Here is a 21,394-nt window from a genome sequence, read left to right on the forward strand (position 1 = left end):
GAGAGACTCGCGGCGTGCGGCGCGGTGGTCGGTGCGGCGTCGAGGGGGGTGGACGTCGAAAGTGGAGGCATGGGCAGGCTGTATTAGAACCCCGTCCTAATGAGCTATCCTAATGCACTTCTCTGGCCTAATGTCGCTCTCGGCGTTAACGATGTGGCGCTGTCAGCCGCTCGCACCCGCATGCAGGCACAAAATAAAGTCTGGCGTCGAGGTCAAGTCTGCTGTTGCACAACCATCACCTTTGCACGAGCAAGCACACACAGTGAGTATCCGTCGATCCGATCCGCTCTCTCTCCACATTACACACACACACGCAGGCGCGTACCTTGCGCCTGCGCCCTCGCCTACACACGCCCCGGCGATCGCTCTCGCGACACCGCCAGTGCGTGCTTGAGAATGAAGAAATCATCTGTGTAAATAGGAAGTGCCATCTTATGCTCGCGGCAATGCCGTGCGCTGTGCTGTTTCCAGGTTCTCTGATCTACCTACCCCTTCCTGTTCTCTTATTTTTGCTTGCAGAAGGAAAAAGCTGACACCATCAGGCTCTGCTTGCTTGCTTTGCTCGACGTTGTAGCTAGCTAGCTTGTACCCTCCCTTCGACGACGATGCATCTGTCTCTCTATGACTGAGGCAATCGCCCATGGCTGCCGCCGCGTGCCGCTACTTCCCCACTACCTCCTTATACCGTGTGCACGCTTGGGCGTACGACAAACGCCGTGCTTCCCGCAAGCACCTGCACGGGCACCTCACATTCCACCGTCTCGGCCCGTGTCTCGGTCCAGAGCTCGGGATTGGTCGTGCCACCGGGTGCGAAGAGCGGCGCGAGCCCAGCAGACGCAACAAAGGGCTGGTTGTCGCCGTCGCCGGGGGCCACGGGGAGGAGGCTAACAGACGATGTGGACGGCGCAGGCCGCTTCTCTTCACTCCGGCGCTTCTCGGGACTTTGAGACAGGCTGCGCCGCGCTTCGGCACTCTTTCGAGGCGGGTTGCCGCTCGGCCGCCGTGCGTGCCCGTTGCCCTTCTGCGAAGGCGGCGATGAAACGAGAAACGCGAGACGCACACGCCATTCCACACCGCCTGGTCGGCCCTCACCGCCCGCGGCGACCCCAAATGCCGGTGCCGCGTCTGAAGGGATATCCAGTGTGAAACTGATTCGGGAAGTGTGCAGTGCGTATCCCGACTGGCTGTCCGCATGGACGCGACGCAGCTCGGGTGATCGTGCTTTCCCCGCGTGGCTAGCCGACGGTGGGAGCAACGATTCTGGCACCACCTCGTGTGTCTCGAGGAAAGCCGAGCACTTGAGAACTCGACGGGTAGACTCGTTGTTGAAAGTTACCACGCCAAGAACCGTTTCGCCGAGGCGGTACGTCGTCTTGATCAGCGTCAGCACGGCGACGACTTCGCCTTCCTGTCGAATGTCGTAAGATGCTGGTGGGTCAATCATCAAGCCAAGACATCAGACCCACCCTTCGGCGAATGCCGCGACAAAATCTCGACAGCCTCGCCGGATCGTTGCCCCTCCTCGACGAGCTCGTCATCGCCAGCGACAAAGCTCGTCGCACGTGCCCGTCGCTGCCCCATCGGGCTGACACTGGGTGCCAGGAGGAAGTGCGAGTTTGATGGCGTTCGTGGGAGGCCCGGGCTCTTGAGCCCTGGACCACGTGAGGGAGATAACGGCTCGAGAGGCGAGAACGCCTTGCTTGGCGACGGCGGAACACGCGGCACGCCGTCCGCCGTCGGCTCCAGCGTCCGCAGTAATCGCTGTGCGTAGGCGCCCAGAGAGTCGGCTTTCAGCCGTGGCGGCGCGTGCACTATCTCTGGCCGTACTGTGCGGGGCACCGACGACGCGGCTTGCCGCTCCTCGACCACATTACCCGTCTCCGTGGTCTGAATTACGGGTTGGAGGACGTCATATGCCCTCAATGGCTGCCCAAGCGTCACATGGGGCCACACCCGAATTGGAATGGTGATTTCTTTGGCACGCTGCTTCCGGCCACCCGGTAATGCCACGTTGAGCGACACGACGAGGTCGTAGGAGAACCGAATCGCTTTGCCTTTAAATGCTGGGGGGAGGTTCACGGGAAGTGGCAACGTGTAGACGACTTGACATCAGCAGGAGGCCACCATAGGCGTCACTCACAATCTCGGCTCTCTCCCTCCGCAAGCTTGATATCCACGCCGATCAGGCTTCGCGTCGTTTCCAAAACCGGCAGCTCCTGCGTGTTCCACACCCGCTTGCGTTCCTCTTCCAGACTTCCGCCAGTTCCACCCATCACTAGCCCCTTCGCAAGGCCAAACAAGCTTCCGGTCAAGCTTGGCTGTGTCGCCTGGCCAATAGTGCCAGTTCCAAAGTTGAATGACCACCGCGAACCTCCAGGCCGCGACGCATCCGACGGTGCCAGAGACCCAGAGCCAATTGGCTGATGCAACAGCTGAGCGCGTAGTGGCAACAATGGGTCTGGTGGGATATGCTGGGTCGAAGGAGCGAAGCGTGCAATCAGACGCGTGTAACCCCATAGAACGCTGGTCACGCCGATTTGAACCGGCGGTCGATTCCGAGCCGAAGGGTGCTGCGGCGGAGGGGAAAGCAATTCGCCGGGGTTGTGATACGTTGGTGATCGCGAGTGCGACAGCCGCGCAGAGGGAGGCCGTCGACCCGACTCGCTGCCAGCATCCGACACGGACGAGGTGGGACTTGGAACGCGTCCATTCGGCGGTGGCGGAACGATTCTCAACTGCTGGCGGACAGGTGTGGTGTGTGGCTCCTCGGCAACATCAGGTAATGACGGAGACGGGGAGGGCGATACCCGCGAAGACCCGTTCCGTGACGGCCCGGGGGTTTCCGCCAGCGCACCAACAGCTTCATCAACGGAGATGGTCGGTGTTTGAGGAGTCGGCGGCGCAGAGACTTGACTGCCTGGCGTGACGCCGTCACCCTCGGTAATCCCTGCTGTCGGCGGCGGTGTCGCAAATCTGCCCATGTCGGGATCGGGCGATGTCATGAACGCGGTGCTCGCAACGGAAATCTTGCGCGCGTGGGGGTGGGACACCGGAATCCCAGGTGATCTTCGGGCAGGCAGTGTCGGCGGCAGGGGCGATGGCGGTGGCTCGCTAGCTGCTGGCTCTGGTGACCTGCTTGGGGTTTCCACCCCGCCGCCGAGAGCCCACACCATCTCCTGCGGGCTGATAATTCCCTTGCTCAGCGCCAGACTCTGTGACCTCCGAGTGTGCGTATTGAGTGACGACCGGCGCGTATGCTCGCCGCGCCATATCGAGCCGCCGGGAGAGCTCAGATCTGGGCTGGCCACCGTGGGCGTCGCTGAAGGGGCGGGCGAGTTGACCGACGTCGACGTCGACGACGACGCCTTGGCGCCGGGAAGCAGGTTCAACCCCGTCGCACTGACACCTTCGCTCGTATCGGTGACATTTGGCGCGGCGGTGTGGATGGGAACGCGCGTATTGCGTAGCGTGATGACCGCGGAGAACGTCTCACCAGCGTAGAAGGCTGACGCCGACGGCGTGACGATGACTTCGAGGTGCGGGTCCTCTGGGTCGAAGGCTACTGTCGTCGGCGAGGAGATGGAGAACATGTCGCCGAGTTATCGCGAGTATTCCAGTGCCAAGACGCCGATGATGACGCAGAGCAGCGCCGCTGCGGCGAGTGCGTAGTGCCAGCTGTTCGTACGCGCACTTCACCTAGTCGTGCGCAGTGACAATGTCGTCGTCGTGGCCATTTACGCGTCGTTGCGCGTTGTTGTTGTCGCCAGTTGTGCGTTATGGAGGGGTGTTTTCCCAAAATTCTTGGCGGTGTGAGCTGAGAAAGAGAGAGAGAGCACAAGGTCAAGGCGTCAACGGCGGCGGCGACGGCAACGAGTGGGGTGGAGGGCGACGATGGGCTGCGAGCGTGTCACCACAGTGAGCGGCGGGCGCACGCACATCTGCGGGGTCCCCACAAGCACTCAAGGCAGCATGCCACCGAGACGGAGTCTTTAGACCTTCCTTTTACTTCCGCTTCCGTTTGTGACCAGCAGCCACGCACTGTCTGTGTTCTCTCTTGCACCAGTCTCAGTCAGTTTTCACCACGCCCTTTCAACAACTTGCCCTTCTTCACAAGTCGTTTTCTCATCCATCTCTTAATAAAATATACCCATCAAACGGCGCGCATCGACAGACAGACGAACACGCTACCACACCCGACTTGACCGAACATCAAAATCCATCTCTAGCATCCGGTACATTCAGTGGCGAATTCACCGTGCACACACGGACTTGCCCGAGCCGAATTTGCTTCCTCCGCCCCCCCACTCTGTCGCGTTCGGCTTGGAATCAACAAGACGATGGCACCCTCCACACCAACGTCCAAAAACGGCCGGGCCGGCAGCGAAGGCTCGCCGGGCCCAACAGTCGCCCCAGGAGGCAGCTACGCCCTGTCTGTAAGTCGCAGGCGTCCCTTGACTAGGCATGCATAGCTTACCCATCTCCCCCAGGACGTGACGCCGGGAGTCAAGATCTTTGTGGTCAAGCCATTGCCCAACGGCTCAGAAGAGCACCGCAAGGCCGAGATTCTGTCAACACGACCAAAGCCAGTGTCTGCTTTCGCACCAAAGCCAAAGCCTGGTGACCCCCAGCCCGACCCGCGCGACGACACCGAGTACTACGTCCACTATGTCGAGTTCAACAAGCGTCTCGACGAATGGGTCGGCGGTAGTCGTCTGCTCACGGACAAGGAGATGGAGTGGCCCAAGCCGAAGGACGAGGGCAAGAAGAAGAGCACGGGCAAGGCGACGCCAGGAAAGGCCGCGTCGGGGTCTGCATCCCCAGGACGGCCTTCCAAGGGCGCCCCACCAAAGTCGCTGCTCAAGAAGGCCGCCACGAAGGCCGCGTCCCAGGTCGGCAAGGCTCCATCGAAGAAGAAGAAGGGCAAGGGCGCCATCCAGGTCGAGGAGGAGGAGAGCGACGACCCCGAAGCCGAAGGCGAGAGCGAGGACGGCGACGGCGACGTCAGCATGTCGTCCGGAGACGGCGAAGGAGACGAGAGTCTGTCACCGAGCGACCCCCAGGCCGGACCCCGCGTGTTCAGCAAGAAGCAAGAGATCGAAAAGCTGAGAACATCGGGGTCCATGACCCAGAGCCACAGCGAGATTTCTCGAGTCAAGAACCTCAACAAGCTCCAGATCGGCAAGGCTGAAGTCGAGGCATGGTACTTCTCGCCCTACCCGCAAGAGTACGCGCACCTGCCCAAGCTTTACATCTGCGAGTTTTGCCTGTTGTTCTACCCGTCCCCGACGCAGCTCTCGCGCCACCGTACAAAGTGCACTCTGCAGCACCCGCCCGGCAACGAGATCTACAGACACGGCGACATTTCGTTCTTCGAGATTGACGGCCGGAGACAGCGTACCTGGTGCCGCAACCTCTGTCTGTTGAGCAAGTGCTTCCTCGACCACAAGACGCTCTACTACGATGTCGACCCTTTCATGTACTACTGCATGACGGTCAAGGACGAGTACGGAGACCACCTGATCGGCTACTTTTCAAAAGAGAAGGAATCGGCAGAGGGTTACAATGTCGCGTGTATCCTCACGCTGCCACAGTACCAGCGAAAGGGATACGGTCGTCTTCTCATCGAGTTCAGCTACGAGCTGTCCAAGGTTGAGGGCAAGACCGGCTCGCCAGAGAAGCCCCTGTCCGATCTGGGTCTTCTCGGTTACCGCGCGTACTGGCAAGAGAAGATTGTCGAGCTCCTCCTCGAGTCCGAGGATGAGATCAGCCTCGACGAGATCGCCCAGCGCACGGCCATCACCCACGGCGACATCATGCACACGTGAGTAGATGACCATATCCTCATGGACTCAGCTAACCCGCCCCCCAGGTGCCAGGCGCTCCAGATGATCAAGTACTACAAGGGCAACCACATTATCCACCTCACCGACGCCGTGCTCGAGCAGCACCAGAAGACAAAGGGCAAGGCGCGCACGACCATTGACCCCACTGCTCTCAAGTGGAAGCCGCCCATCTTCACCCGCTCTCAGCTCACGTTCGGCTTCTAAGCTTCATCGTCTCCCTTCTCTTCTTTGGTTGTAGTGTTTCCCACTAGACAGATTCCAACATGTTGTACACTCTCAAGCAAACCAACAAACAAATCAAACCCATGTTCTTCTTGAAGTCTAAACCATGATGCATGATAGTACAAAGAGTGCTGCAGTGCTAGAGGCGGAAGAAACTGTAAATGATGAGACGACGACCCGACCACTAGCTCCTCTTCTTCTTCTCGGCCTTCTTGACGCGCTTGAGCGCGCGCACCTCCTTGCGCATACGGGCGTCCACCATCTTGTACTTGCCCTTGACGCCCTTTGGTCGGCCCTGGATACCCTTGTTGGACGCACGGGCAACAACGACCTTGCGCTCCTTGTACTTCTCGCCAGCGGCAGCGCGGTTGAGAAGCTTGGAGACCTGGCGTGCCTTCTCGCCGTCGTTCAGGTCCTCGGTCTCCATGACGCCGTCGGCACGCTTCTTGGCGCGCTCGAGACGCTGGTGCGCCTTGATCTTCTTGCGCCACTTGGCCTCGGCGACCTTCTTGATCGGACGCGCGTCGAGGGCACGCTGACGCTCCTTGAGCGCGTCGACCGCCTCCTTGGTGATCGGGATGTTGGGGCGGTAGTACTTGGACTCGTCGTCCAGGAACCAGCTTGGCAGACCGTCCTTGTTGTGCGTGGACAGGCGGTTGAAGCCCTCGTCGATGAGCTTGTCGGCCGTTGTCTGACGGTTGGCAAGACGGTGGGCGATGGAAACGGCCTCGGCAGTGAGAAGACCCTTGGCTGCGGTGTGTCAGCTACATACCTCCGGAGTGCGCAGCTACTCACTCTTGATCTTCTGCTGGAGCACCTCGTCCTGGTTCTCGTCCTCGACATCCCATTCAGGGTCCTCGTCCTTCTCCTGGGGCACGATCTCAAAGTCGTCATCATCCTCGCCCTCCTTGTCGTCAAGTGTTGACTCGAGCGAAGAGTCCATGTCGACGTCCGACGCGTCGTCCTCGTCCTCGTCGTCCATCTCGACATCCTCCTCGTCGTCTCCGCTCTCATCATCGCCCTCCTCGCTCTCGTCATCGCCGTCAAGGGCAGCAAGAGCGGCCATGTCGCCCACGCCCTTGAAGACGGACTGGTCGAACCAGACCTGAGCGTTGCGGCTCATGGCAGCACGCTGCTCGGACTCGGCCAATGTCGTGACCAGCTTCTTGGGCTGGGGTGCCCGGGCATCAGGGCGGATCTTGATCGCGGCCTTCTTCTTGGCGGCCTTGGTTGATGGTCCGGCCTCGCCCTCCTCGTCCGAGTCGTCACTGTCGGCCTCCTCGCCAATCTTGGCCTTCTGGGCGGCGACGAGGTCCCAACCACCGTCCTCGCTCTCCTCGGCTTCGTCCTCCTCATCGTCTCCGCGGCGGGGGAAACGGCGGACCATCTGGTCACGGTAGCCCTTGTCGACACCATCGTCGCTCTCCTCGCCATCGTTGATACCGTGCCAGGAAGCGTAGTTCCCGTCCTTGAGGCGCTGCTGCTTGACCTTCCACTTGGCATCGCGCTCGGCCATGCGCTCCTTGTAGTCGTCGTACATGCCGTCGAGCTCGCCTTCCAGCTCCTGAGCGCGGAGCTCCCTCTCCTCGTCGGACGAGTAGACTTCGTCGTCGCTCTCCTCTGCAGGGGCGGCAGAAGTCTCCTCCTCCTCGTCAGACAAGCCATCGGCGTCCAGAATGGTGTCGTGGAGGTTGCCCCGGCCGCGGAGCTCACGCTCACCCTCGCCAAGGTCGAACATCTCGTCTTCACCGGCAAGGGCGCGGTCCTCCATTTCGAGGTCGGTCGGCGCGGACATACCGAGCTGGAGCTTCTGGATTGTGCGCGTCTTGATCTCGTTCTTCCTCTTCTTCTCACGCTTCTGCTTGGCCATCTTCTCCTCGTGGAGCTTCTTGAGCTGATACTGTCAGCGCGGCCTATGGGAAATTCCCTCTCACCTCCTCGGTAATCTGCTCCTCCTCGTCAAGGGGCTCAACCTCGACCTCCTCGGTCGCCTCCGCGTTGGGGTCGACCTTGACGTCCAGACCGATTTCAAGACGGATGGCGAGACGCCACTTCATGAGCTCCTTGAATTCACGCTTGCCGAGAACCTTGAGATCCTTGAAGTTGGCAAGGACATCGGGAGTAGTGTGCCGTGACTTGAGCCACTCCTTCTCCTCCTCGGTTTCGAACACAATCTCGTTCATGGTACCGAGGATGGCGACGCCGTCACCCTTGATGAAGGCGGACACGGGAGATTTGTGGAACAGGGTGTAGTCGCCATCTTCGTAACCGTCACGGGCACGACGCTTCTTCTCGGGGTTGTACACGTTCGCGTGGGCGTGGTTGTTGCTGGCGGCGAGACGGGCGATGAGGTTGGCAGACGACACGAGCGACTCCTGGGTGGCGGCAATACCGGGCTTGCCAGTCTCCTCGGTGATCGACTCGGGCAAGGCAGCGAGGTCCTTGAAGACGTGCTTTGGGTCAAGGAACTTGGGATCAATGTACTTGGGCGCAATGAAGTCGCGGCACACGACGAAGATCTCAGCGGAGACGTTACTGAGTGGGTCAGCTTGCGATCAAGAGGCTGGCAGCTAAACTCACCGAGACGAGGGGGGCTTGGTAGCCTCGACCGAACGGAACAGCTGGCCAAAGACCCACATCAGACTGTTATAGTCCTTAGAACGGAAGACCTTGGTGACAAAGTTTCCGCCCTTGATGAGGAACTCGGTAGCGAGCTTGAGCGACTGGAGCACGAGCTCGTTCTGGGTGAAGGCGTCCTGGATCCATGCGGCACCGACGTTGGGCGCACCGTCATGGAGCACGAGATCGGCCTTCCAGTCGTGCATGTGTTGCCTGAGCTCGTTGCGACAGGCCGGGGTGGTGATATCGGCCGCGAAGGTGATAACGTGCGGGAGCGGCTTGATGGGCACCAAGTCGACACCGATGATCAGAGAGCCCTTGGGCATGTACTTCTCAGCGACCTGGAGCCAACCACCGGGGGCGGCACAGAGATCGATGGTACATTTCGATTTTGAGAGAAGGTCGTACTTGCGGTTCAAGTGGACGAGCTTGCTGGGGTCGTCGTCAGTGTGATGCCGAGTGAGCTCGAGGAGAGACTTACAAGGCCGAACGGGCGCGGTAGCCCTGCTCCTTGGCAAGCCTGTAGAACTTGTCAAGACGGCCCTTGCCCGACTTCTTGTCGTGCTTTCCCATCTTGAGTGTCGACTGCGATGGGGGAGGGGGTGGGTATGGCTGGAGAGAAGTGTCAACAGTCGATGGTGTTGCTCGCTCGACCACACTGCAGCTCGACAATCTCAAAATCTCTGGTGGAGGCATTTGGTTCCGCTCCCCCTTCCCTCCACCAGCAATTTGCCACCAGACGCGTCCGACACCACAAGGCAGCTCGCACGAGACATTTGACTCTTTAACATAGTTTGTCAACTAACACAACATGCACAGTGCTACAAAACTGCAACTTACAACACGATACTTACTATAAGGCATCGAACAGAACAACATTGACAGTCTTGCGCTTGTGGGTGTTGCAGAATCGTCAGATGTTGATCACGTGACTCGTTAGTAGAGATCTTCGACTGGTGCGCTCTCCACCGTAGCTGAGGTCAATCTACAGCGGGCTGCAGAGTTGAGGATCAAGATCAAGCTGGACCGACGTGATCTACTCTACAGAGGATCTCTCTATCTCTCTCTTTCTCTCTCTCGACTGTATCGGCCTGTGAGGCTAAGGATGGCCGCCATCATCCCACCATCTGCCACCAGCCCCTCCTGTCACTGACCTCTGGGATGTGGCACTGAGTGTGGCGAACTCACTGAGGTGCGATATTCAACGGAGCGCACACTCCCAGTACGTCATGTGGACCCACCACCAGCCCCGTGCATAGCAGGAATCGTGCGCTCACGCACAGCCTACGCACAGTTCGTCGGCCTGTACGTTCGGCCACGAGCCAACGTCCCCCTCGCAGCCAGCATGTTTCCAGTCACACCATGTCCACAGTCTTGTCGGCGCTGCGGGGCCACCGGCGGCGGTCGTCAAGCCTCTCGCGTGACAATGTCCTCGACGTCCTGCTACACCGGCGGGAGCCGAGTGGGGGGTCGCACGAAGACCGCGAGTCGAAGCGATCGTTCTCAAGGTCACGCAACGCGTCCAAGGTGAGCTTGCCGCCCAGCTCGTTCAAGTCGCGCAACAGCGGCTTCTTCGACATCTTCAAGCGCGACAAGGACAAGGATAGAGACAAGGACCATCATGGCCTTTCGTCAATCGTGGTGGCCAGTGGCGCGGCGGCCGCCGTTGGGAGTGACGAGGCAGGCGAGCTCGTGGCCAAAAAGTCAAGCCCACTCAACACACCCAGCGGAAGCTTCACACAGATCGGCCACTTCATCTCCATTGCCGGTGACGAGGGCGTACAAGAGGCTGTTCAGACACGGAGAGAAAGCGACCCTCAGCGAGAGAAGCACGAGGGAATCAGCGTCACACCGTTCGTCGCCGGCGACTCGCGGCGCTTCTCCCTCCCCGGCGACGAGGTACCGCTGCGGAGCATCCCTCTGTGTGCGGGGCTGGAGAGTGACCCTGCGGACACGGCGAAGCCAGTCACTCGCGAGCGGCAGATGGTGAGTGGCGATGATTCGGCGACGGGTACACTGACTCGAGCGCGGAATCCTCGCCCGGCAACCAGTCGCGAGGGAAGATGGTGTACCGCCCAGCTCGTTCAACGTGAGTCTTTGTCTCTCCCACCTCTACGCTAATCCTAGCGCTACGATGGCCGGCGGCGGAACTCGTGGACGTCGGCGTTCCCGTACATTCCTGACCCCGGGTCGGTGCCCAACCCCGCGGCCGTCCACCACCCGCCATACCCGCACACGCACCACACCGACCTGTCGGCGCTCCTGCCGGCGACGATGAGGTGGGTCGCCGCCGCACCAGGGGCACACGGGAAGGCCCACCGACTCAAGCTCGTCCTCGAGGCCTTAAAGGAACAGGCAGACTCACACGACTGCTACCCGCCGATGCGGAGCCCGTCTCGCGTCCCCGACTACCCCACGTGGCAGACGACGGTGCTCGTCCATGTCGAGCTGGCCCGTTGCGATAAGTGCCTCGAATGGTACGACGAGATGGCCGAAGAAGAGCTGGCACGAATCGCGGAGGATAGGAAAGCGAAGGCAGCAGCTGAAGGTGCTGAAGCCCCAGCCAAGGCGCCCTCGGTAGAAACCGACGGCACAGATGACGACGAGCAGGCCGCGTGGATGCGGCGCATTAAAGCCGCCAACGAGAGCACGCCCGTAGCGTGTGCCTTCCGCGCCACCCACGAGGCGCTCGAGGCCGACAGGAAGCAGCTCATGGAGAAGTGGACATCCGCGCGGGGTGGCAACGGCGCGCCATCCGCTGTCCCACGGGACGAGATGAACGCGGCGCTACGCTGGATGAGGCGGTATAACGCGCACCTTCTGCGCCGGGGAACGGCTCTGAGCTACGCCGACCTGGTGGCGCTCTACCCGGACGACGAGGTAAAGGGCGAGAACAACCCCAAGAGTGAGGAGAGTGTCGATGCCACAACCGCAGAGGTCGGGTTCCCCGCGCCGCGGCCGTACCGCCGCCGCATCCCCACGAGGGTGGGCGCGACGACGCGCCTGGTGTGGTGGGTCCACAACGCCGTCCCCAAATCAGAGCGCAAACGCGCGAGCCTGCGCCCCGCGTCCGTCTCGTTCCCCTTGCCGCTCCTCCGCCCGCGCGTAGCAATGCCCATACCCATGCCGATGGCGGACACGGACGACATGATCTCCCTCGCCGGTGCGCTGCTCCTAGACCCGCCCGCCCCGCCAAGCCCCAGCCCGTCGGGGAGCAGCGACGAGGTGGTGCACGGGCAGGTGCTTCGTCCGGCGCGCGTCACACTCCGCCACCTCCGGCGTAGCGGCACACTGAGCGTGACGCCAGCACCGCCCCCACCGCCGACATTACCCCCCAACATGTCCCCGCCGAGCACGACCCAGCCGCTCGCGTCCGAGCCACGCCTAGTGCCCTCGCGCACCGCGTCCCCCGAGGCACTGGAGGACGAGCCGCCGTCCCCGCGCCCGCGGCTCAGCGTCGACCTGCCGCGCAAGACACCGCCACTGCTGAGCGTGCACCCCGCCACGCCGGAAACACCCGCCGACAAGCTCGCGGCCGCCACGCCGCTCGTGGGCGGGCTCGCGCCCCCATCGCGCGATGGCAGAAGCGCTGACCCACCGCAACCGGCCAGTCCGCTACAACGCCACAGCCCACGGCTGCCCAGCCCGCTTGGTGCCAAAGCAGTGTTCAGCAACCCCCCGCCGCCGGGGTACGACCCTCTTCCAAGTCCTGTGAGCCCGCGCACCGTGCTCCCGCCCGACACGGTGGACAGACCCGACACGACGGACACGCACGGCACGTCTGCCACGCACGGCACTTCTGCCACTCACGGCACCTCGCCCAGCTCGCAGAGCTACGACTACTTTGGGTACACGGAGAGCTACGCGGAGGGGTACGACGCGCCACCAGCCCCCAGAGCCTACACCAGCCCGCCACCGCGGCCGACACGTACCCCGAGCGGCGGGCGTGGTTCGTACGAGGGCCACCGGCCTGCGGCATTCACGCATGACGTACCCCCCGGCGGCTACGCCACACCGCCAACTTACCCCACGCGCACGCCTAGCACCGGACGCGTGTCGAGCGATAGCCACCGCGCGTCAAACGAGAGTTACCGCCACATCGACTGGTCGCACGGCTATGCCGACCCAGCGCCGAGCGCGTTCACCACAGCACCGCGCCACGTCCGCACACCCAGTTCGGGGCGAGCGCACGACGGCCACCAGCCAGAGTGGCAGCCAGGCCACCTGCACGACGCCATGCCGAGCGCGTACGCGGCCCCACACGTGGCGCCACGTCGCGTGCCCAGCGCCAGCCGGCTGGCCTCCGAGGGCTGTGCAACCCCGTACATTACCCCCGAGTGGTCGCCGTACGTGCTGACCGACGAGCCTCGGCGCAGCACGCCGAGCCCGACCCAGCTCCGCCAGTCCCCGGGGAGCTCGACTCGCGCCCTTGCACGGGGGTACGCGCGCCACCGCCCGCTCGCACTTGCCCCGTCAACCATCGCGCCGAACCCTCCCCCGCCGCCGCCGCCTCCGCCCCCGCTCCGCCGGAGCCTGGGCGGCTCGCACCCGCGCCGCAGTGCCACCCGCTCCACTGATGACGCGGACGACTCAAGCTCGGACGAGTACCCCTCTATCAGCGTCGCCCCGCGCCCCAACCTCGTTCGCCGCGCCTCGGGCGGCCAGCCCCGCCCCGTGCGCCCGCCAGCCCTCCGCTCACTCAACCCGCCCCCGCCGCCCTCACCGCCGCCGCAGGCTACTTTCGTCCGCCGCCGCGAGTCGCGCCCGCCTCGTACAGCGCCACCGCATGCCCAGCCCGACAACGAGTACGCCCCACCCTGGACCTGACGCGTGCTGGATCCGACCCGACCCTATGCATATTGTATGTGAAGCGAGACAAATGAATAATAATGATACATGAACATGGCTGTTCGGTGCGAGTGTCCCAAAAGAATCAAGCGTGTTGGTGTGGTGTCGAGGGCGTTGTCGTCGGCGCTGAAGCTCCGCGCGACAACTCTTCTGCCCGCTCGCGTATCCGCTCGCGGGCGGCCTCTATCATTTCGAGAATATTGGCCTGGTGCACAGGCTTGGGGAGCAGGTCGTCCGCCCCAGCGGCGAGGTACTCGTCCTGGTCCTCGCGGAGCGCGTTGCCGGTACATCCGACAATGAACAGCGGCAGGCCTAGGCGGCGCACCTCGGCCGCCACCTCGACACCAGTCATCTTGGGCATCTGGTTGTCGAGGAAGACAATGTCGTAGTGGGTCGTTGATCCGGGCTCGAAGCTCGCGATGATCATGTCGAGCGCCATTCGGCCATTCTCCGCCGTGGTGACCTGGTGGCCGAGGCGACGCAACATTCGTGCCATGAGCTTGCGGGTCAAGACGTCGTCGTCCACCACCAGCGCCGACATTGGCGCCTGGCCATCAACTGCAGGAGAAGACGGTGGGATAGATGACAATGCCGGCGTGTCGAGCGGCTTGTCGGGGGTGGCCCTTGGGTGCCCTTCAGGCGTTTCGGGGATGGTAGACACTGGAGGGAGCTGGAAGTGCTGCAGTCGCGGCGGGTCCGGCACATGGACCGAGCTTGAACTTAGTGGCGAGGGTGACGACGGCAAGTAGCTCCAGTCGACCGGTCTGAATGACACAGTCGTCGACTCTGGAGCCATAGCCATCACTTGCGAGCCGGTTGTACCGAGGGGCGGCGAGGGCGTTGGCGGGGAGGAGGAGGCAGCAAGCGGAACAGCTCCGGCCGATAAGCTTCGCCTGGGAGAAGAGCTGGGTGGGACGTCGGGGCCAGATCGTCGCAATGGGCTCGGAACTGGGGCGACATCGTTGGATCCAGCCGACGAAGGGTTTGACGAGTCCTCTGTGGCGCTCGACGCAGAGTCCCGCTTGCGAATGGCGCGAAGATAGGCGGCTTCCTCTGATGCGGTCGATGGGCGACGTGATTCAGTCAACGCGGCGGGGGGGAGTCGGCCTAGCCCCGACTTGCTAGGGGTGCGATGTACTGTCGGTGAGGCTTGGGCCGACGGTGCTACCGAGCCCGGCAACGAGGTAGAACCTGTCGGGAAACCTGCTTCAGGCGACTCTCGCAGCGCGTTGTCGCTCTTGGGACCTCCGTCACCCGGTGCGTCCAAACCCGCTGTCGGCGGTGCGTTCACCAGCACGGCATAGGGCAGTTCGAACCAGAACATACTGCCCTTCCCAGTCTCAGAGTCGACGCCCAGCCGACCGCCGCTCAGCTTGACAATCTGCCGAACGAGGGCTAAGCCGAGGCCAGAGCCCTTGCCACCTTGGCGACGACCAATCTCCGTCTGGACGTAGGGCGAGAACAGCCTGTTGTCCGAGACATCCTCTGGGCGGAGCCCAACGCCAGTGTCGTGCACCTCGACTCGGACGACAACCTTGGGCACAGCGACGCCGTCCAAGGGATATGTGCCATATGAGAAGTTGCGCTCGAGCTCTGGCGGGATGGCCTGCGTTGCGGTGCTCTTCAGTCTCGGCGACTGCTTGGCGTAGGGTGATCTGGAGCGCGAGCCTGGTTCGCTGGCTCTGCGAATGAGGGACTGTCTTTTGGATTCCATCGACACATTGCCGCGCTCAGGATCGTCATTGACAGCGTAGTTGTCATCAAACATTGCTGCCCGCGGGCTGGTGACTTTGGAGCTTTCTTGGCTGGGAACGATCGTGCTAGAGTCGGTTCGTCGCCGGGGAAGAGGCGGGAGGGTGAAGGTAGGGAACATGAGTTTGGTAACCACGCGAACAGAGCCAGAGTGCGTCTGTCACATTAGCACCATAGCCATATTGCACGCATGTGCACTCACAAACTTGAGAGCATTTGAGACCAGGTTGGAGGTGATCTGCCTCAACCGCATCTCGTCGCCGATGAACAGCCCGCCACACATGTCAATCCTGGGATCGAGCTCGACACTGAACTTGATGTCATTGAGCTCAGCCTGGACCTGGTGGCTGAGGGCGACAAGCTGAATCGACTTGTGAAAGTCGAAGGGCTTGCGCGCTTGGGTGAACCGACCAGATTCCATTCGGTTGAATGATAAGACGTCGTTCAGAACCTGGCGGGTTAGCGGTGTCGATCAAGATGAACCCACCTTCTCCATCATCGCAAGACTGCCCATAAGGCCGTGGACCATATCAGCCTGACCCTCTCCGAGCTCCCTAAAGACACCTTCGCCCTCGAGGTTCTGGACAGCGAGGAGAGCAGTGTTAAGTGGCACTCGCACCTCGTGGAAGACTGCACAAGTCAGTAGTCACCCCAATCTGCTTCGCTCACTGTAAGAGACGAAACGCTTCTTCGACTCTTCAGCCTTGCGCTCCATGATCTGAGCGGCCTGGACCGCCCGATACTGCATCTTGAGCTGCTGACGGAGCTGGAACAGCTGGCGATCGTTCCGTTCACGGACATAGGAGGTGCCAACCAGGAAGGCATGGTAGAGCCCAACTGCTGGTTCAGCGTTGACCCCCCATGCACGGTCACGTACACATCGCCGGGTTGCGATAGAACAGCCGCGGTACACTGGGCTGGTTGAACAGGAGGAATCCTGCCGAGATGAAGTAGCTTGCCACGCCCACGAGGTGGAAGATCCGATTCTGCCGCATCGCCATGATGGCGATACTCGGAAAGCCCATCAGGATGCCCATGTAGTAGAGAAACAACTTTGATCCGCATCCTGGCACTCCCTGGAAGTACTGCAGCCGTCAGTGACTTGCACAGCCAGATCGTTGTGACGTACACCGCAGTTGCGCTGATATCGTTAGCGCACGCTAAATTAATTCGCAGCCACAGCCACACTCACCATCTCGACTGAAATAAGGATCTAGGATCATCAGCCGAAGACTTGTCAAGTGAGACTCACTCCCCAGGGCCAGACCGCGCCCCAGACAATGACCTGGTACAGCCAAGGAAACTTCAGGGGGCCGTCCAATGCCACTGCGAATGGCAGGAGCACGGTAAAGAAACCTGCGAGTCCAACATAGGCCCAGAGCTGAAACTTGTCAAGCGGCATCTGCAGCGTGTTGGAGAGGATCCACGAGATGATGAAGAATAATGAACAGAGCAGCGCTCCTTGCTTCTCCGAGTACCATACCTGAGGTCAGCAGAATCGGGCGCGGCACTCACCTCTCTCTGGTACAACCTCTCTTTTGCAGGCTCAGGAAAGCTCTGGCTAGCGAAATGGGTAATGGCGGGGATCATGCGATGCTTCACAAAGTCGCGCAGGCCTTCCGGCGAACACGCACTCCGGGGTTGGCGCTTGAAGCTCGACGACTCTGAGACGGTGCGGCTGGGATGTGTCCCGGTATTGAGTTGCGAATTGTTCTTGTGCCAGAGGCCTGTCGCTGGTCTCGACGGCTCGTGCTCGTCGCTCTCGGCCTCATGCGACGAGTGCTGGTCTATCTCGGCCGCACCGGCTCCGGTCACCTCGACCTTGAGCTGCTCAAAGTCATTGTCGACGACAACGAAGTGGACCGGTCCGGGTGGAGTCGCATCTGGCTTTGGGTCATCGCTCTCGACCTGGGGCGCGCGTGATCCCTTCGAGCTGCGCGTCATGCCTGTGGACGCCCGCCGAATCTTGGGCCGGCTGGGAGGCGCCTCCGTCGCCGGCGTCGCGAGGACGTCGGAAGGACTCGAAGAACGCGTCGGTGACCCTGGGCGTGGGCCTGCCGCTGTCTCCGAGGACCCACTCGAGGTCGGCAGAGGCGCCGTGATGAAACTGTGCAGAAAATCTGAGACACTGTTCGCGGCGTGGCGGAGGCGGTTGGCCGCCAGTGACCGGCCATGGAATCGAATGTTGTTTCCTTGGGCAACCGCTGGCACAGGCAGCATCGGTTCGGCGCTGCCTGTTGTCTCACTCGGTCTTGCTCTACCCTCGCTCCCTGGCGGAGGCTCGTGCGTGTGGGCTGCGGGTGGCTGATGGGTAGATCTCCGGCCGCGGGTGTCGGTGGGCAAGCGCGTCATGGCTGAGTCTGTCAGATTTTTGTCCGCACACGTTTGCAGTAACGCGTACCGGGTGATAGTGGTCGCGATGGACCTTCGAGAGACGTGATCGGCGTGCGAACTTGTTGGTCTATCAAGGCTCGCTCTCTGCCGGCCGGTGAAGGCGCCGACTGGGGCGACGCCGACACTGGCGATGACGAGCTTGTGCCCGGTTGCCCCAAGGCGGTGTTTAGTGACGTCCTCTTGGGCTGTATTAGAGAAATCTGTGGTCTGTTGCCAGGCCGTGATGTGTCGATTGCTGATGGAGATGAGGTGGTTGGGGATGTCATTGGGCTCTGAGTAAATAGTGCTGCGGCAACTTACGACCGGCGAACTGGGGGTCGCGGTATGCCTTCGCGGTAGTGCCTGGTGAGATGGCACGGGGGCGAGATCTGTGCTTTTGCGTCGTCGGTGCTGCTGCACACGGACGTCACAGGCGACTCCGTCCTTCTATGACGAGGTTGCGGGATGTCGGCGGCGGAGTGATGCGGTAGTGCCGAAGGAGAGGGACAGTGTGGTCGTGATCCGATTCGGGAGGGAGCGTGGTGTGTGTGGGAGGTCGAGCTTGCCGGCGCCGAGTGTCGGCAGCCCGAGTGTCGAGGTAGGATAGAGAACGAGGGGGGCGAGGGAGAGATGAGCAAGCACAAAGTAACGAACGTGTAAGTCTTGTTGGAACAGCTTGTGGTCGTCGTCGGCGTCGTTGTCGGTACGGCGGCGGCCGCTAGCAGCGCTGCATTGTTTGAAGACGATGTGTATACATTCCGGTGCAATGTGCAAGGCACGACAAACCCCGGCCGTAGCGTACACAGTCGAGGAGGGTGCAGGGCTGCGCGCAGGGCACAGAGGCAGAGAACAGAGAGCAGGTCAGCGGTCAGAGTCAGCAGGAGCAGAACGTCGAGGGGGGCCGCCTCCCTCGGTGGCGCAAAGAATGTGGCGTCAATAGGGATTGTGTAAAAACGACGAAAACAACCGACACATGTCGTCGTTGTGGCCTTTTGCCCCCCCCCTGCTGCCTCTGGCTGCTGCCTCGCCTGCTGCCCCTGGCCCAACATTCAAATGGCATTGCTATTCAATCGCCAGTTTACCCGCAAAGCCCCCTTCAATCGCCATGCATCCCGCTATCAGACATGTACCAAAAATCCAGTGGGCACCGAGACAGTTGCCGCCGATGTTATCAGCCGATCTGGCGGCGGGAGGCCTAGCCTTTGTTGAGATCGGTCGGGGCTGCGGCAACGACCTTGCAAACGTGCGGTGCTCCACGACCCCAGCCGCGCTCCACTCCGCAGCGGCGATCAACGTCGTTCGCGATCTGCTGCTGCTGCTGCTGCTGCTGGACCCCCGCACCCCCCGTCCACCGCCATCGCCCATCCCAATTGTGCATGCTACATACAATCATGCCGAAGACACGGTGACTACCGGACCCGTCGGCACGCGGCGGCAGATGGCGCACCATCGCTGCTGCCCACCACGCCAGTTCTCCCTCCACCTCTGTCACGCACCGCGCAGCGCGTGTGATTACTTGGCCGCGGCGGCCTCCTCCTGCAACGCGGCCTTGAAGTCGCCCACGGCGTCAGCGAAGCCAGTCTTGGCGTCGTCGACCTCGAAACCAGACGCCAGGGCCTCCGAGTTGTCATACGAGCCGGCCCAAGTGAGGCAGATGTTGATGACGGCCGGGTCCTTCTCGTACTTGATGAGCTTGAGGGCCTCGTCGCCGCCGTGCTCCTTGAGCGCGGCGATGATCTGGCGCGGCGTGATCGTGATGCCGGGGATGTTGATCGAGCGGTGCCCGTACTTGAAGTTGGACTCGGGCATGCACATGCCCCAGACAATGTTACGGAACACGGTCTTGGCACGGCTGAGGTAGTGGGGGATCTCGTCGAGCATCGGGTCGTCAGGACCCGAGGCTACGGGGCAGATTGCCTCGAGGCCCTGCAGCGGCTCGCGGATCAGGCCAGAGAAGAAGGAAGACGCGGCGGTGGAGGGCTGGGGGTTTGTGTCAGCGGCGTCGTTGTGAATCGCGTCGCCGTGAATTGCCCTCGGCACTCGGCAGCACTCACAGCTCCGGTACGGATGGCGACAGTGGGCAGGCGGAGGGAGCGCGTGTCGAGGTAGCCCTTGCGTCCGTAGTCGTAGGCGTAAAGCTCGCCAATCTGCTTCTGCACACCGTATGACGTGCCAGCGATGAGGGGGGTGTCACTAGACTATGTCAGCAAGGGCGTCCTTCTCGCGTTGGCCCAGCCGCACACGCCTCACCTTGGAATGACATGGTCCTTGGGGCCGGCCTTGGGACCGCCGTACACAGCCAACGACGAGATGAAGACGTGCACGATGCGGGGGTTGGTGCCGTCGGGCTTGCCAAAGATCTCGTCGTTGTGCTTCCTCACGGCCTTGAGGAGCTGGACGTGCGAGTCGACGTTGACGGCCCATCCGAGCTCAAAGTTGGCCTCGGAGCCGCCCGACATGATGCCGCTGGCGTGGGCGTCAGCAGTGCCCTACATCCCTCCCATCCCTATCCCAACTCACTGGAGCGCAAACACGCCGCCGACCTTCTCGCCCTCGAACAGCTTGGCGAGGTCCTCGGCCTTGCCGAGGTCAGCCTGCACGGCGCGCAGGCGCTTCTCGTCTTCGACGTAGCGCGGGGGCTCGACAATGTCGGTCGTGATCACCCGGAGGTTGGGGTACAGCTCGAGCAGGAGCTTGGTGACCTCGCGGCCGACGAAGCCTGAGCAGGTGTGAGTGGAGCTCGCTCGCGCTGGGGGCACGCCACGCCAACCCACCGTTCGCGCCGGTCAGGAGCACAGTCTGCACATGGGCAGGGAGCTGAAAGTCGTATGTAGGTCCGGCCATTGTGAGTGTGAGTAGTCAATTGAGAGAGAGCTCGATGCAGGATGCGATGCGATGGGTGGTGCTTAAGAGTCGCTTGTCCGGGTCGATGGCCGCGTGCCGCCAGTTGCCGGTCACGTCGGCCCGGCATATCGGCGGCATATCGGTCCGGCATTGGTCCGGGTGAAAGGTGCTTGGGTGGTCTGGTCACCGCCGTCGCCGGGACGGCGGTCGCGCGTCTGCGCTTCGGAGGCATGCATATCCTGGCCAGGTGAGCATGAGAGCGAGATCCTGGAGCCCCTACATGTGATAGTACTACATACGAGGCTGCCCAGGGCTGTTCACGCTGAGAGCCACGCCTAGCCCCGCCGCCTGGCTCGACCGAGAAATCGGGTCGACCTCTACGTCTATGGCTGCACACGCTTGGCATCTCTCCAGGATCTCCGGGTCAGGCCCATCCGAGGGGCCACGGTATAGCAGTGTGCCGAGCGTGGCAGACAAAGCTCTTGACAGTGGCAGAGTGGCAGAGTGGTAGGTTGTCGAGGGGCAAGTGTGCTCCCAGCATCAGCACAGTAGCCTCACACGAACGACCTCCATGCAGCAGCACACCCATGCGCGCTCGAACTCATTCAGCTCGAGCGCGCGTGCCGATTGCAGCGTCATGTGTGCCGGGGCGAGCGTGCACCTGGCTTTCTGGACGGAGAACGACCACCGAGCACCACCCGCCTCCGTGGCGGTGTCGAAAGCCTGCTGGTCTCGGGCGACAGGTCCACGCTCCGAGCCCGTGATGAGAATCCGGTCCCGAGGGGTCGGGCGACGGGTTCGGGGAGTAGGGTCGGTCTCCTTTTGCATGTGTGTGTGCGGGGACGTACACAGCTGTGGAGGTCATCCTCCCCCCATCCCTTTTGCCATCCACA

General features: G+C 62.0%; 6 protein-coding genes across 6 annotated transcripts; 2 read left to right on the forward strand and 4 right to left on the reverse strand.

Annotated features, from left to right (window-relative positions):
• Nucleotides 1–590: 590 nt before the first annotated feature.
• LOC62_07G009337 (uncharacterized protein) lies at nucleotides 591–3,871 on the reverse strand. The gene is made up of 3 exons (XM_062775892.1): nucleotides 2,141–3,871; nucleotides 1,467–2,063; nucleotides 591–1,428 (listed from the first exon to the last, which is right to left on the reverse strand). Exons 1-3 carry the CDS (start codon nucleotides 3,588–3,590, stop codon nucleotides 680–682), a joined length of 2,796 nt encoding a protein of 931 aa, XP_062631876.1. The 5' UTR covers nucleotides 3,591–3,871; the 3' UTR covers nucleotides 591–679.
• Nucleotides 3,872–4,337: 466 nt separating this feature from the next.
• On the forward strand, nucleotides 4,338–6,047 carry ESA1 (Histone acetyltransferase ESA1; the record flags this gene model as incomplete). Its single annotated transcript, XM_062775893.1, has 3 exons — nucleotides 4,338–4,433; nucleotides 4,488–5,821; nucleotides 5,870–6,047. The coding sequence occupies 3 exons, from the start codon at nucleotides 4,338–4,340 to the stop codon at nucleotides 6,045–6,047; spliced, it is 1,608 nt and encodes a 535-aa protein (XP_062631877.1).
• A 202-nt stretch (nucleotides 6,048–6,249) lies between these two features.
• SPB1 (AdoMet-dependent rRNA methyltransferase SPB1) lies at nucleotides 6,250–9,257 on the reverse strand (the record flags this gene model as incomplete). The annotated part of the gene is made up of 5 exons (XM_062775894.1): nucleotides 6,250–6,815; nucleotides 6,861–7,959; nucleotides 8,000–8,600; nucleotides 8,646–9,116; nucleotides 9,166–9,257. 5 exons carry the CDS (start codon nucleotides 9,255–9,257, stop codon nucleotides 6,250–6,252), a joined length of 2,829 nt encoding a protein of 942 aa, XP_062631878.1.
• Nucleotides 9,258–10,046: 789 nt separating this feature from the next.
• Nucleotides 10,047–13,511, forward strand: LOC62_07G009340 (uncharacterized protein; the record flags this gene model as incomplete). The annotated part of the gene is made up of 2 exons (XM_062775895.1): nucleotides 10,047–10,670; nucleotides 10,812–13,511. 2 exons carry the CDS (start codon nucleotides 10,047–10,049, stop codon nucleotides 13,509–13,511), a joined length of 3,324 nt encoding a protein of 1,107 aa, XP_062631879.1.
• Nucleotides 13,512–13,527: 16 nt separating this feature from the next.
• Nucleotides 13,528–18,297, reverse strand: rcsC_1 (Sensor histidine kinase RcsC). Its single transcript, XM_062775896.1, has 8 exons — nucleotides 17,686–18,297; nucleotides 16,800–17,638; nucleotides 16,537–16,767; nucleotides 16,162–16,369; nucleotides 15,954–16,121; nucleotides 15,772–15,914; nucleotides 15,487–15,735; nucleotides 13,528–15,441 (listed from the first exon to the last, which is right to left on the reverse strand). The coding sequence occupies exons 1-8, from the start codon at nucleotides 17,942–17,944 to the stop codon at nucleotides 13,618–13,620; spliced, it is 3,921 nt and encodes a 1,306-aa protein (XP_062631880.1). The 5' UTR covers nucleotides 17,945–18,297; the 3' UTR covers nucleotides 13,528–13,617.
• Nucleotides 18,298–19,071: 774 nt separating this feature from the next.
• On the reverse strand, nucleotides 19,072–20,534 carry denD_1 (D-erythronate dehydrogenase). The gene is made up of 5 exons (XM_062775897.1): nucleotides 20,432–20,534; nucleotides 20,178–20,376; nucleotides 19,908–20,123; nucleotides 19,712–19,850; nucleotides 19,072–19,637 (listed from the first exon to the last, which is right to left on the reverse strand). Exons 1-5 carry the CDS (start codon nucleotides 20,499–20,501, stop codon nucleotides 19,170–19,172), a joined length of 1,092 nt encoding a protein of 363 aa, XP_062631881.1. The 5' UTR covers nucleotides 20,502–20,534; the 3' UTR covers nucleotides 19,072–19,169.
• Between the last annotated feature and the right edge of the window lie 860 nt (nucleotides 20,535–21,394).

Source organism: Vanrija pseudolonga, chromosome 7 (assembly GCF_020906515.1).
Source record: "Vanrija pseudolonga chromosome 7, complete sequence".
Taxonomy (NCBI): domain Eukaryota; kingdom Fungi; phylum Basidiomycota; class Tremellomycetes; order Trichosporonales; family Trichosporonaceae; genus Vanrija; species Vanrija pseudolonga.

Coding starts and splice junctions, on each gene's coding strand:
- LOC62_07G009337 (XM_062775892.1), bottom strand. CDS start 3,590: ATGTTCTCCATCTCCTCGCCGACGACAGTAGCCTTCGACCCAGAGGAC. Junction 2,064..2,140: donor GGAGGGAGAGAGCCGAGATT/GTGAGTGACGCC, acceptor ACCTCCCCCCAG/CATTTAAAGGCAAAGCGATT. Junction 1,429..1,466: donor GTCGCGGCATTCGCCGAAGG/GTGGGTCTGATG, acceptor TTGACCCACCAG/CATCTTACGACATTCGACAG.
- rcsC_1 (XM_062775896.1), bottom strand. CDS start 17,944: ATGACATCCCCAACCACCTCATCTCCATCAGCAATCGACACATCACGG. Junction 17,639..17,685: donor ATCGCGACCACTATCACCCG/GTACGCGTTACT, acceptor TGACAGACTCAG/CCATGACGCGCTTGCCCACC. Junction 15,736..15,771: donor GTCTTGCGATGATGGAGAAG/GTGGGTTCATCT, acceptor CTAACCCGCCAG/GTTCTGAACGACGTCTTATC.
- denD_1 (XM_062775897.1), bottom strand. CDS start 20,501: ATGGCCGGACCTACATACGACTTTCAGCTCCCTGCCCATGTGCAGACT. Junction 20,377..20,431: donor GCTCCTGACCGGCGCGAACG/GTGGGTTGGCGT, acceptor ACACCTGCTCAG/GCTTCGTCGGCCGCGAGGTC. Junction 19,638..19,711: donor TCGCCATCCGTACCGGAGCT/GTGAGTGCTGCC, acceptor ACAAACCCCCAG/CCCTCCACCGCCGCGTCTTC.